This window comes from Haematobia irritans, chromosome 3 (assembly GCF_050003625.1).
Source record: "Haematobia irritans isolate KBUSLIRL chromosome 3, ASM5000362v1, whole genome shotgun sequence".
Taxonomy (NCBI): domain Eukaryota; kingdom Metazoa; phylum Arthropoda; class Insecta; order Diptera; family Muscidae; genus Haematobia; species Haematobia irritans.
The window spans coordinates 216,067,608-216,082,893 of NC_134399.1; the positions used below are offsets into that span (position 1 = coordinate 216,067,608).

Consider the following 15,286-nt stretch of genomic DNA (forward strand, 5'->3'; position numbering starts at 1 on the left):
GAAATTTACAAAGGCAGTGGTGGAAGGTTATGAACGAAGAGGCAACGTTCCTTGCCCCACACTTGAAGGAAGGTTTCAAGAATTTTCAGGGAAGATTTGGGGTGCTATTCACTACGGTGTTTGTCGATATTGTATCGGGGAAAGTGACGTCCCTTTAAAACAATAGATCAAAATGTAAACATCTTGGAATTTACAGGGAACGTGGGAGGAGGTGATTACATTTATACACTCTTAGTGAACAAATCCGAAATCAGTAACTGCAATGGACTGTATATATCATTTAATGCTCCCGGAAAAGTAAAGAAAGAAATGAAAAAAAAGCAGTATTTCAGTATTCAGTTTACAATAGGCAGTTTATTGGCAGATAGCTGCGGCTTACCCTTTTGGTTGTCGATGCACAAGTGAAGTTACATGACAAAGCATCAGTCAGACATTTCTATTTAGTACATACAACAAAGATTTTAATTCAAAGTGAAAGGGACAAATATTAATAAAATTATTGAGTGAAAATGATCAGAGTTGCCGCTTAATGAGAATTGATTTCGAATTTTAAGTTAAGCGTTATATTGACAATTCATGTTAATTCAATGCAATTTAATTCAATTCAATTCAGAATAAATGAAGAAAATACTTAAATCTAATGAAACCAAGTAAAACAGAATAAAATGTTGTTGAACAGAGTTCAACATGCCGGCCCCCTTGCGTGGATGCAACTCAATATCTGCAAACTCCGGATATAATCCAACCGAAGATTGAACTTTGGGCAATCGGCATCGTTGTAGATGTTTGTACCAAGCCTGCGAGGATAATTTTGGATAGCTGGTCGTTGGCAATGCTAACTTCGACATTAGAAGGTCTGAAGAAATGCGGGTCCGCAAGTGGAGTTAGATGATCGTATACCCGTTGAAGTTTCTTTTCAGTTGTTTCTGGTGGAAGAGGCGTATTGAAGTGAGATTTCACAACGCCGATAATTTGCACCTTTGCAGATGGATCATGATATGACTGCAGATTGATGATGCAATACTCCCGATCATTTTTCCTTGTAGTGCGTAGATGTAGACGATCCACAAGAGATCGCAAAATAACAGTTTGAAGCCCAGCTGAATTTAACATTAATCTAGCCTTTTGTGGACCATCCTGTGTTAGTACTCGGGCTAGAGCAGTAGGCATAAAAACATGCATCTTCGAACGTGGACTTAAACGTTCACGCACCATAGGCTGAGACCGGCTTTCGGATTGCCTTTTTTTCGAAGATATGCGGTCGGAAATTTGCAAGCGTTTGTTGAGACCAGAAGACGTTCGTATCGTATGTGTTGGCGGTTTCGCTTGAATTTTTGTGCGGTTGCTAATGTTCCTTTTATGATCATCAATGTGCAACATTGTATGATGGTTATAGTTACACACCATACATGTTTTCCGTGATGGACACCAATCACGAGTGTGTGACGAGCACAGACACTTAAAACAGAATCGCTTCTCCTTTACTTCCTTCCGCCGGTTTTGAACATCCATACGATAAAAAACAGGACAATCTTTTAGAGAATGTCTGTTGAAACAGATGCGGCATTTTGGTATACGTGATGCAATGCTGTAAAGTAAAGTTAGTTAATTTATGAACGGAAGTAAGAAACTAAAAATTTAATTGGCAACTGGTAGAATACAAAGCTTGACTAGTGGACGCACCAACGTTCCATTTTGGGTTTTTAGTTCGGCAACACGAACTTTTGAATCTGGTCCATAGTAAACTTTAGTAACGCGCCCAAGCCGCCAATCAGTAGGGGGTAAATTATCGTCTTTGACAATTACAAAGTCATTTTCTTTCAAGTTCATTTGTTCAGTTTTCCACTTATATCTTTTCTGTAAATTAGTGATGTATTCATTTTTCCATCTTTTCGCGAAATGTTGTTGAATCGCTTTCAGTTTCTGCCAGCGATTAATTAGAGAGATATTTTCAGGTAATTCCTCTGGTACTGCGATTAATGGTGACCCTCTTAGAAAATGGCCTGGGGTTAATGCATTCATTTCCATAGGATCTTCACTTATGGGAGATAAAGGTCTTGAGTTTAGTACACTTTCGATTCGAACCAGCAGAGTAGAAAATTCTTCGAATGTATATTTCAGATTTCCTGCCACTTTGCGGAGATGAATCTTCATACTTTTTACTGCAGCTTCCCACAAGCCACCCATATGTGGGGCATGAGGGGGAATGAACTGCCAAGTAAAATCATGAACATTGTATTTATCTACTAAATGATTTTCTGCAGATTGCAGAAAGTTACGATATTCACGCATCAGAGTACGACTGGCTCCAACAAAATTGGTGCCATTGTCGGAGAAAACCTTTTTCGGAAACCCACGCCGCCCAACAAATCGATCGAAGGTAGCCATAAATGCCTCAGTAGTCAAATCAGAACATGTTTCTAAATGAATGGCTCGTGTAGCAAGACAAACGAAAACTGCTGCATATCCCTTTTGGAGTTTTGCATTTCGCAGTTGAGACGTTTTCAAGTCAAAAGGTCCCGCAAAGTCTATTCCAGTATGAGTGAATGGCAACGAGAAGGTGCATCGCTCGGGAGGTAAGGCCGCCATTATTTGACTTCGGATCCGATGTTTGTATATGGTACAAGTACGACAGTTTCGAATGCAATACCGAACAGCATTTTTCAGACGTATGATATAGTACTCAGATCGAATCGCCCTTAGCATGCTTTGGTGTTCACCATGTAAGAGAATTTTATGTGTAAAGGCGATAAGTAATTTACAAAAACGAGAATGTTCGGGAATTATAATAGGATGCCTTTCAGCGTACGGAAGATCGGCGTTAGCTAAACGTCCATTTACTCTAAGAAGACCGTTTCTATCGAGAACTGGATTGAGAGTTAACAGTTTGCTTTTGGAAGAGATATTTCCACCATTTCTCAAGGCATTATATTCGTGCGAATAAAACTTCTGTTGAGCAACCCTAATTAGTTGAAATTTAACAAATCGAATTTCCTCCGCAGTTATAAATGAATTCCCCATAACAGAAGACCTGTTTTTCTGACAATTCCTTATAAATCGGTACATGTAACAAATAACGCGCATTGCTCGGTTAAAAGCCGAAAATCTTTCCAGTATATCATCAATAACAGTTTCAGTTTGAAATGTTGTAACTTTCCTTTCCAGATCTGGCTCTTTAAATGTTGTGGATTTTGGCCAAAATTCAGATGGTTTTACCAACCACTTCGGTCCATTCCACCAAAGTGTGTTGGACTTCAGTTCAGCAGCAGTACAACCACGAGTTCCAATATCCGCAGGATTTTCACTTGTGGGAACATGTCTCCAAGTAGCATTTCCTACATTATCCAAAATTTCAGTAATTTTATTAGCAACAAAAGTTTTCCAATGAAATGGCGGTTTGCCAAAGTTATTGTTGAATCAGACCATAGATAAATATCAGTAACAGAAATGCTCAGATTTTGCGATACAGACTTCAACAGTTTCGATAAGAGTGCAGCACCACACAATTCAAGACGTGGAAGACTTACAGTTTTTAAGGGTGCTACCTTACTTTTTGAAGCGAGCAGATAAGAAGTTCTAATGTTTTGTGAAGATATCGTACAAATATAAATACAGGCACAATAAGCCTTCTCAGAGGCGTCACAAAATCCATGAATCTGAATTTGTTTGTCTGGAGCGTAATGTATCCAACGAGGAATTCGTATGTTCTCGATATCCGAAAAGTTTGAAATGAAGAAGTTCCATTTTTCCAGTGAATGGGGCTTAACTTCTTCATCCCAGTCAGTCCCATCAATCCATAACTGCTGTAAAAGAATCTTAGCCACAACGATGATGGGAGCTAGCCATCCGGCTGGATCGAAGATCTTTGCGACAATTGATAATATTTTCCTTTTAGTTAATGGAGCGGTTGGGACCGAAATGTTCGAAACACTGTAGTAAAAATTGTCAGCCATGGCATTCCATCGTATTCCTAAAGTCTTTGTTTCACTAGAACCTTCAAGTTTCAAGAAATCTTCGTTCAGAAGATCCTCGGGGGGCATTTTTTGTAGAATGAGCGAGTGATTTGCAGTTAACTTTTTCAGTGGAAAACCAGCCGATTTGAGTAATTCAATTAGTTCTAATAAGTAAGATTCCGTTTCAGATAATGAATGCCCTCCAGAAAGTACATCATCAACATATATTTGATTTTTCAATATTGTTGATGCAGTTGGATGAGTACATTTCGCGTCATCACTCAGTTGTAACAGTGTTCGAATTGCTAAATATGGAGCACAGTTTACTCCAAATGTTACAGTTTTCAAACAAAAATCAGAAATTTCACCCATTGCAGATTGTCGAAACAAAATTCTTTGGAATTTCCTATCATCCTCATGTACATAAATCTGTCGATACATCTTCTGGATGTCACCATTGAAAACGTATCTAAAAAATCGCCAACGCAGTATGACGTTCATTAAGTCATTCTGAAGTATTGGGCCAGTGTGCAAAATGTCATTTAAAGAAAACCCAGAAGTCGTTTTCTTTGAGGCGTTAAATACGACTCTCACTTTTGTGGAAGTTCGCTCAGGTTTGACGACAGCATGATGTGGCAGGTAGTACGAAAAATATTTTGAATTATAACAGATTTCAGTTGATGATGTTGGCTCCATGTGGCCAAGTTTCAGATATTCGGATAAAACGTTTGTGTATTCAAGATCAAGATCAGGTGACTTTCGCAATGATTTCTCCAAATGCAAATATTGTCCTAGAGCAGCTCGTCTTGAAGATCCAAGAATTATATTCGAGGGCAAATCGTTGCGAAAAGGCAATCTCACTTTATACTTCCCATCATATTCCCGAACAGTTGTCTTTTTATAGAATTCCTCACACCAATCATCGTTTGCAGAATATTTCTTAGATGTCGGAACTTCTTCAATCTCCCAAAATTTCCTTACTTCGTCATTCAAAGTATTTGAACTAGTTACAAAGGACGCAAACGAAGATATAGATCGATTTGTTAGTGGACCACTTACTATCCAGCCGAACTCTGTTTCTTGAGCCAATAAGCTCCCACCAATGTTCCTTTGAACACCGGATTTAAGAATGAATGGCAGAACGTCACTTCCTAACAACATATCTATTTGAGCTGGTTTATAAAATTGGGGATCAGCAAGATCAATTTTCTTCAAATCAGACCAATCCGAAATCCGAGAGTGGGTGGAAGGCATAAAATGATTCATGCTCGTGATAACTAACGCAGTTGTACTCAGTTTGAAGTCAGACTTTCGAGACTTTAGTATCAAATTACAGAACTTTGAAGAGTTTTCCAAAACAGTGCCTCCTAGTCCTGAAATTGTCGTAAACGCTTTTTTGGTCGGTATGGAATATTTGCTAACAACCCTATTTGAAATAAATGATTCTTGTGATCCCTGATCAATAAAAGCTCTAATGGTAAAATTTGTTCCCAAATGTTCTAAATCGATCAGTGCAGTTGGCAAAATAGTACAGTCTCCAGAGTGGGCAAAATTTGACTGAACGTACATAACTGGGTCAGAGTACGCAGCTGCAGAAGTTGATGGTTGCTCTCCTTGTTGAGTGCCAACATGATAAGCCGAAACCTGTGTCGGCTGTTCCCTTTGATTCATTTCCCTTGCTCCTGTGGCATTTGAATCGGGATGTAGCAAAGTATGGTGCTGTTGTTGGCATTTTTGGCAAAGTTTTTCACTTTTGCAATTTTTAGAAACATGACCATAGGATAAACAGTTTCCGCACATTTTATTATCAGTAATAAATTTTCGCTTTTGTGGAAGTTGCCAAGACATAAATTTAGGACAGATGCGCAGTGAATGATCCTTTTTGCAAGCCTTACATGGCTTGTAATTCTTCTCAGTCTTCATGTGATAGTTTTGAGATTTTTGAGATGTTGGGGGTGGGTTTGAAGGTTTTCTCATATCAGAGATAGATTCCAACATGTCGAGTCTTTTTGAAATAAACTCATCCAGTTGACTCCAAGAAGGCATTTGCTTATGATCAGTCAGAGAATTCTCCCAAGCTGTTAAAGTATCGTCCGGCAATCTTGATGATACCCAAAAAACCAAGATAGGGTCCCATGACAAAACAGAAATGTTAAAAGTTTGCAGAACAGCCAGACAGTTATTTACTGTGTATTGTAAATTTCGCAAAGCCTTTCCTTTCTCAGAAGTAACCCTTTCAATTTCAAATATCTTTCTCAATTGATGATTGATGAGTATTCGTTTGTTTTCGTACCGTTGTTTCAGTGCATCCCAAGCAAAATTGAAGTTGTCATCAGTCAATGCATATTGCTTAACAATTTGATTTGCCTCTCCGCGAGTTTTTGATCTCAAGTGGAACAATTTCTGTGCAGGAGACAATTTTGGATGTTTAATGTAAATGGCAGAGAACATGTCTCTGAAACTTGGCCATTTTTCATATCCCCCGCTAAAAATTTCAGTATCACATGGTGGCACCTTTAATGAATACCCAGATTCATCAGATGGTTTAGTTCTATCTCTCTCAGGTTGTCGTGTCGAATTTTCCATTTTGGCCTTTTCAATATCAATCAAATCCAAAATCGAGGTCTTACAAGTTTTATATGACCTGCACGATTCATCAAATTTCGCATGAATAGATTCCCTTTCCGTCTTAGAATATTTCTCCTCGCTTGTCATCTCAGTTTCGTAAACTTGAGTTAAAGTATGCCATCGACGTTCTAAGTCATCCAAATCCACTCTTAAGCCCGACAGCGTATGTTCAGTAACGTCGATGGTAGAAAAATTCGCGCAATATGTGACCAATTGGTCAGAGAAAAAGATGAATTTTTGGGTCGACATGTTTCGCAGAATTACTCAGTCAGAAAATAAATAAACGACAGTCCGAAACCCACGAACCAAAATATTTACTGAATAAAATATCGTTCGAGTACAAATTCAACCAATCCTTACGATCAGAAGTCTTTCAGAATATTACAGTTTAATAAACGAATTTTCCAAATTCCAACAAAATATCTAACTTCCGAAATACAGATTAAAATTTTCCTTCAGTAAATACATTCGTAAAATATGTTTCTTTTCATCGAGTGGCAATAATTTCCAAGTAGTTTTACGGCTCATACAGTCGTCTCAAAACAAAAAAAAGGCCATAAGTACAACAGAAAATCGATAACACCGTATAAAGAATTTCAGTTCACTTGAGAAATTGTAAACTAATTGCAGAGTTGTGAAAATTAAGCAAACATTCAAAAATAAATCGCATAAAGTGAATTCCAATTAAACGGCACTGAGAAAACAATTGTCCCAAACGGCGTAGATGTCTGAGGCCACCAATAATAATTTTTGAAAAGATACTGTTGATGGTTCAAATAAAAACCATCAACGAAATCAATGTATAGAAACTGAAAGTTATTCGGTTTCTGTCTGTTTGTCCAAACACAATCGTAGATAATTTTAGTTTCCTCGCTGAAAACTAACCAATGTAGTTCATTCGGAAGATTGGTATATACACTGAAAAAACAGTGAACCCGCCAGGAAAGATAACTTTCGATAAATTTTAGAAAATTTTTAAAAATTTCAGAAAATTTTAACTAAACAGTATTACAAGCGCTGGCATCACTCCGATATGGCAAAATTAAGTAAATATTTTTCGGCAAATTCAAGAAAATTTATTAGACACAACTAAGTTTTTTCACTTGTTAAAGAAAATTTTGAAGTTTGAAGGGAAATCTTGGATTTCAAATTTGCAAGAATGGCTTTAATGACATATGAAGTTCATTTTTCTTTTGAGTGTAGTATGGATATGTTACGTAGCTGCCAAAAAGTTCAAAATGGGTTTTCGTTTCACTTATTACTAACCAAATTCAGGTTCCCAATATTTCGAGATCAATAATATGGCTTAATATCTTTTTTCCAGCAAATAATTATTTATTCACTCTCTCCCGAAATTCGTTTGTCATGTCGATCATTACTAACGAATATTGTGCAGTGTATTAGTATATTACCAACTGGAAAAATGTGTCAGTAATGTTTCCAGAAACTCCCGAACCGAAAAATTAATACAATCTCCAGACAATCGTATTTCTTTTCTGTCTTATCTTGCACGCAAATGCAAATTTTAATACCCCGGGCAATAATGGATTTACAGACAACGTTACAGAATTTCGATTTCTCTTTCCAATTTGAGGTATTTGTATCAGAATCCAAGTTAAACTTGTTATATCAGACAAGTGTCTCTTGCTAAAGACGATACTCTTCAAATTTCCTTTTTCAAAAAAAATGTACAATTCAATGTCGTAATGAAAACAAACCAGTGATTTTTACAAACCTCCTCTCAGTTCTCTTGAGATGTAATGCCCAAACAGTTTAAAATAACTTCAATGTGTTAATTTAAAATCAGATGGTAAATCAAAAATCAGATGGTAAAACAAAAATTTCTTATTTACCGAATTCCTTGTGAGATCTTCGTATGTTAACAGAGGGGATTTCAATATCCTCTCCTAGACAAACTAACTGTCTCGGTTATACAGAAATTGAATAAAAACTAGTCGTTATTGGCAAATGTCGCTCAAATTTTTTTCAGTGTAAATTCTAGACTTGTCCAACTCTTAGTCGCATGAGGTACATTATTCAATTCAATTTTCGTTGACATATAAAATCATCTGGAAAATTTCAATGTAATTCCTACACAGAAAAAATGTGAGCTGTTTTGTTTATTTTTGGGAATCGTACGAAAAAACTTCTTTTATTTTATTTCATATTGAACTTATGTGTATGGTCATTGAACTTTATACCCACGTCTAGTTCATAAACCTTTTCAGACATACTTAAAAAATGTTAGATCTCATTAAGCTGTGGAAAATTTCGACAAAACTACTAGCCAATACTTTTTTCCAATAAAACTAAGTTAAATTTAGCTTTATTTTTACTACGAAAAATTTTTTTTCTGTGTACGAGGAATTTGCCGTAACATTTAACTGCTTTGCCGACAATATATTAATAATAAACATCCAATCAAGTAATGCATATGGCTTAGCAACCCCAATAGCAAGAAGTATAATCTCCCTTTTATTTGCAGGTATTCCTTTTTTCTTATCTATTCTTTTTTCCTCATCTAGTGACAAGTCTACACACAATGCAAATATAGACACTCACCGTAACAATGATTCCGTGGCCATCACCACTCACATACATTCACCATCAACCACTAAATTCCATGACCGTACAGCTCCGAACCGTTATAATTGTCGTCTCCAATATTCAACATCAACCAAAAACACACAATTCCAAGCAAATTCCTCCATAAATAGCAAACGGCAAATATATGATATTTCACACTTCTAGGCAATATTCTTTTATATCCAACGCAGCAATAATTTCAATTTTCCATTTCACAACAATAGAAAATAGCTTCACTTATTTCGAACACTTTTCATTTATATTCAACTTTCTCAATATTAGTTTCAACTTATTTTGTGCCTCCAAAAGTTATTTTCTGTTTAAAATGGTAATTATTTCTTATTTTCTGTTGCAGCCGCCAAAAAATATTTCTTAGTTTCCTTTCCTTATATTTTACTTTACTTTACGAAATCTTGATCAGAATGACTGTCTGTCAATAAATAACCCTTTTGTCAACACGCTCTCTTTTTCTCTTTTCATGTTAGTTTGCATACCAAATGTTGTATAGGTCAGTATTAGCAAACCATAAATGCAATCAGTGTAGAGTTGCCAAATTCAAATTATACAAATAGGTTTGGATGCAAAATTCTAAGGATTATTTTTTAGGCAGAATTCGTTTTCATTAGCAATCTATATCCAAAAAATAGATTGTGGCAATGGAACTAAAAAATGTCTGGATATAGTACATAGATTACCATAAACCAAAATAAGTTACAACTTTTAATAATTCAAGTTGGTATTCCACCAGCAAATATGTGGCATAGACAAATTAGAAGAAGATACAGTTTTGTCATAGCAAACTAAAGCAGCAGAGGACTCTGTCAACAAAATATCATGAAGTTTGCGTTGATGTGCCTCTCAAATGTACTGGCGTTTGCTTCGGAAAATCTCTTAACATCTGAATTTTTCATAAATTAAAAATTAAAATAAACCATATGTGTCAATATTGCTGTTTAACTTTATTCCCGGCAGAGCTGCCTTGAAAAAAATTGATAAATAAAACAATTTTTTCTCATAGCCCTTTACACATTTGTTGTCTCTTCATAAGAGCACCATGCTGAATCCTGTTATACTCAATTATCTTTGTATGTGGCAACGCTTCCAAAAGGTTTGTTGAAAAGACAAGAGAGTGGTGTGATCTTAAAGTTTTTCCTATGGAGGAGGGGTAATGTGAAGAGGTTTTTTTTTCCTTTTGTTTTTGGCGATTATTCTTGATGCTTAACTCCAAATGATTTTCAACTTAAGTGCTAGCTGTTGTTATTAATAATGGTGTGTGTGCGTGACGTGAGGAAATGAGAGTTCAATAATTGCAATAAGCCGAAGAAATACCTTTTCTGTCTTTGAAAAGTATTTATAAATCGGCTACGGTCATTAGCAGAGGTGAAAGAGTAAATATTGAACATGTAAGTGCGAATGTCAACCGCTGAGGCAGGTTGAGGATAGTGATAACTGGTTGCCAATATTTTTTTTTTAAAGTGGGTGTATGTCTCAATACAAATGTTGCAGATGTTTTTGCTTTTTACTTCTGATGTGTTTTGTTTTCGTTGACGGTTCGAACATGTATGAAGGTTGAAAACAACATATGTTGCAGTGAGTATGGTCGATTACAGCTGTAAGTATCAGTATAGTAATAGATGTTGCTAATGTAGATGACCACTGTTAACATAAATTTGGGGGTAATTGTTGCTAAACCAAACTTTATGTTCTACCAAACATTAATGGACGAATGTTAGCAGTACATTTTATGGTAAAATAAAATGTTAAAAATTTAACATCAACTTCGATCTTTCGATGTTATTTGAAGAATGCTCATATCAGAGCAGTGCTGCCGCTAGTGAAAAATTGAGTGAAGTACATTTTGGAAAAAAGTGGAGTATATTGAATAAAATTGAAGTAGCATACATTTTTGAAAACAAAACAATAGAATTCATTTTATTATACCCTCCACCATAGGATGGAGGTATATTAACTTTGTCATTCCGTTTGTAACACATAGAAATATTGCTCTAAGTCCCCATAAAGTATATATTCTGGGTCGTGGTAAAATTCTGTGTCGATCTGAGCATGTCCATCCGTCTGTTGAAATCACGCTAACTTCCGAACGAAAGAAGCTATCATCTTGAAACTTGGCACAAGTACTTGTTATTGATGTAGGTCTGATGGTATTGCAAATGGGCCATATCGGTCCTCTTTTACGTATAGCCCCCATATAAACGAGAAGCAAATTTCATCCGATCCAGCTGAAATTTGGTACATGGTGTAAGTATATGGCCTCTAACAACTATGCAAAAATTGTTCCACATCGGTTAATAATTCAATGATTAAAACCGCTATGTTCATCGTAATTAAAGGAATAGGAAAAACAATTATGTAATATGGGGAAAAATTTTAAAATATGAAGCAGAACAAAAAGTGAAGCAGATTTTTGGAAGAAGGAGTGACGAAGTAAATTTTGTGAAAATGAAGCAAAATACTTCGATTGAAGTAGTAGCGGCAGCACTGTATCAGAGTCCAGATTTTACAGAGATTTATGTCTTTTTCTTTGAAATGCTAGAGACCTGTGCTCTTAGCAATAAATCTCTCTGTTGAACTGCTATGTAGCCGTTGTGTAATATTATGTGGAGTTCGTTAAACACCAAATAATGTTACAAGACAAATGTACATTAACAGAAAATAGCAATGAAAGTCATTTACCCCAGCGTTGAGTAAATCATATGACTATATGCATCCCAAACAGCGGTAATGAAAGCAAATTTGCATTCAAATTAATAATACCAAAAAAGTATTCCAGACCTGAGTTGCCAATAAACTTAAAGCTTCAATTTTTCTACCGATCACAAATTAAGAAACTTTACGTACCTTTTCTCCATGATAAGTATATAGACTTTTCAGAAATTTGTATTTACAGCGGTGGACGTGATCCGATACTTTTCCAAAAAATCGTTTTATTGGCTTCTTTGACGGGTCGAATGGACCATGAACAAATCCGAAATCAGTAACTGCAATGGACTGTATATATCATTTAATGCTCCCGGAAAAGTAAAGAAAGAAATGAAAAAAAAGCAGTATTTCAGTATTCAGTTTACAATAGGCAGTTTATTGGCAGATAGCTGCGGCTTACCCTTTTGGTTGTCGATGCACAAGTGAAGTTACATGACAAAGCATCAGTCAGACATTTCTATTTAGTACATACAACAAAGATTTTAATTCAAAGTGAAAGGGACAAATATTAATAAAATTATTGAGTGAAAATGATCAGAGTTGCCGCTTAATGAGAATTGATTTCGAATTTTAAGTTAAGCGTTATATTGACAATTCATGTTAATTCAATGCAATTTAATTCAATTCAATTCAGAATAAATGAAGAAAATACTTAAATCTAATGAAACCAAGTAAAACAGAATAAAATGTTGTTGAACAGAGTTCAACACTTAGAAAAATATGTTTTTCATATGTTCCGATATAAACAAAGTGTGTTTCGGGCACAATTTTAAAACACAATATATTTAAGTGCAAACATGTAATGTTCCTAAACTAACACTAAATGTTTGGGACATCTATGTTAATATATTAGTATATATTATGTTTGGGGCATAAATGTTTCATAAAAATCATATGTGTGAATGCAAACATATATAAATTTACAAATTTCGACTAAACATACATATGTTGTGATATTTTATCCAAAGCGACAGAGAGAGTATAGAGAATGAAATAGAGATGGAAACCGGGAGAGTTGACGAAAGATATCAACATAACACAGCGAAAGAATCAAAAGAGAACAATTTCTGTGAAACCGCTGGTATGTTGTTTCGGAAAACTGTTTTATGATAAGGCCAAAAATTTGAATGAAATCGAAGTTTCATTATAAAAATTTAATATAGTATAAATATAAATGTGCAAATTAAAAAAAAAAAAAGTTTTCGGTCAGGGATTGAACCCACGACCCTTTGCATGCAAGGCAGACATGCTAACCACTGCTCCACGTGGCAAACAAAAGTATGTTTCTGTTAAATAACGTTATGTTTGCATGGGCTCGTGGGCGCTGCAAACTATGCTATATAAATGTAACTTATAACGATAATTATCTGCTAGTGACCATAACAGCTACGTAGCCCAGTGGATAGTGTGTTGGCTTACAAACTGTATGGTACTCGGTTCGATTCTCCGTGCAGGCGAAAGGTAAAATTTAAAAAAATTATAAAAGTGAATAATTTCTTCAACATTATTTGTATTACAGAAAAAGGTGCCAAGAACTAAAATATTTCGTGGAAGTGAAAATTACGGGTATGTTAGGCAATGAGAACAATCGTCTTTGGGAAAAATTGTTCCAAGTATATAATATTTTTGGGCTCAAAATGCTTCCAAACATATAATATGTTCACATAAAACAAACATATTAATGTTTCGGCAGTATCCAATAATATATGTGCTTCCTGCAAAATATGTTTGGAACATATGTTAAAGAAGCGATTTTTTTTGAGGGTGTACATGATTTTTAAATTACTATATGATTTTTCCATATCTGGTTGGGGAAGGGGAAAATTGAAATAAACTTTGTCGATTTACTTCGATAGAATTTATAGGTTGTGAAGTAGTTGTGAAATTAATATAGGGTGCGTGATAGTTCGATATCAGGTCGGAGTGGAGCGAAGGTGGGGAGAGGGTTCCCGGTTGTCCGTTTTTTTTCTTAAATTGAAAGTAGGGGGGAACTCGGTACATAATTTTATGACTTTTGCACAGGCTTCTGCCAGGCTTCTTTTTAGTAAAGAACTTAAATTTACATGAAATTGGCAGCCAACGTAGAGGGTGCATCATTTTCCAACATTTTAGCAAATGTTAATGTGGTAAAATTTTTTACTATTTTTGCTTTTTCCGATTTATTGGATAAGAAACAGTAATTCTTTGTATGTTATTATAATATAGTGCTTAATTTTCAGATATGTTGAGGAGAAGGATACCTTTCCTTGATAAACCACACTTAAAATTCACAAGAAATATAGAAGATTGACCAACTACTTGAATACAGATCCCCGACATTTTTTTAAGACGAACCGTCTTACATATGCATATCCGCCGTATTTGTACCTATAAACGAAACAAGTAGTCCGATTTGTTTGAAAGAATTCAAATCGTTTCGAATTTGTTTTCAGCACGAAGTATATGATTGACTAAGTTAACGCAAAATGTTCCTACAAATACGCTTCAGAAGGCGCAGCGAAGTGGGCCGGGTTACGCTAGTAATTCAATAAAATTTAGAACATTTTCTTCAAATTTTATTTCTATAGAAAATTTTCTTAAATTTTTATTTCTATAGAAAATTTTCTTAAATTTTTATTTCTATAGAAAATTTTGTCAAAATTTTATTTCTATAGGAAATTTTGTCAAAATTTTATTTCTGTAGAAAATGTTATCAAAATTTTATTTCTATAGAAAATTTTGTCAAAATTTTATTTCTATAGAAAATTTTGTCAAAATTTTATTTCTATAGAAAATTTTGTCAAAATTTTATTTCTATAGAAAACTTTGTCAAAATTTTATTTCTATAGAAAATTTTGTCACAATTTTATTTCTATAGAAAATTTTGTCAAATTTTATTTCTATAGAAAATTTTGTCAAGATTTTATTTCTATAGAAAATTTTGTCAAAATTTTATTTCTATAAAAAATGTTGTCAAAGTTTATTTACATAGAAAATATTGTCAAAATTTTATTTCTATAGAAAATTTTCTCAAATTTTTATTTCTATAGAAAATTTTCTCAAAATTTTATTTCAATAGAAAATATTGTCAAAATTTTATTCTCCAGAAAATATTGTCAACATTTTATTTCTATAGAAAATTTCGTTAAAATTTTATTTCTATAGAAAATTTCGTCAAAATTTTATTTCTATAGTAAATTTTGTCAAAATTTTATTTCTATAGAAAATTTTGTCAAAATTTTATTTCTATAGAAAATTTCGTAAAAATTTTATTCCTATAGAAAATTTATTTATTGTCGAAATTTTACTTCTATAGAAAATTTTCTCAAAATGTTATTTCTATAGAAAATTGTGTCAAAATTTTATTCTATAGAAAAATTTCTCAAAATTTTATTTCTATAGAACTTTTTTCTTCAAAA

General features: G+C 34.3%; 2 protein-coding genes across 3 annotated transcripts in view; one reads left to right on the forward strand and one right to left on the reverse strand.

Annotated features, from left to right (window-relative positions):
• The window catches only part of Hexo2 (beta-hexosaminidase 2), a 41,414-nt gene that overhangs the window by 15,861 nt on the left and 10,267 nt on the right, over nucleotides 1–15,286 (forward strand). The gene's annotated exons all lie outside the window — the stretch shown is intronic.
• LOC142229775 (uncharacterized) lies at nucleotides 327–12,584 on the reverse strand. The gene is made up of 2 exons (XM_075300353.1): nucleotides 12,027–12,584; nucleotides 327–1,588 (listed from the first exon to the last, which is right to left on the reverse strand). Exons 1-2 carry the CDS (start codon nucleotides 12,035–12,037, stop codon nucleotides 715–717), a joined length of 885 nt encoding a protein of 294 aa, XP_075156468.1. The 5' UTR covers nucleotides 12,038–12,584; the 3' UTR covers nucleotides 327–714.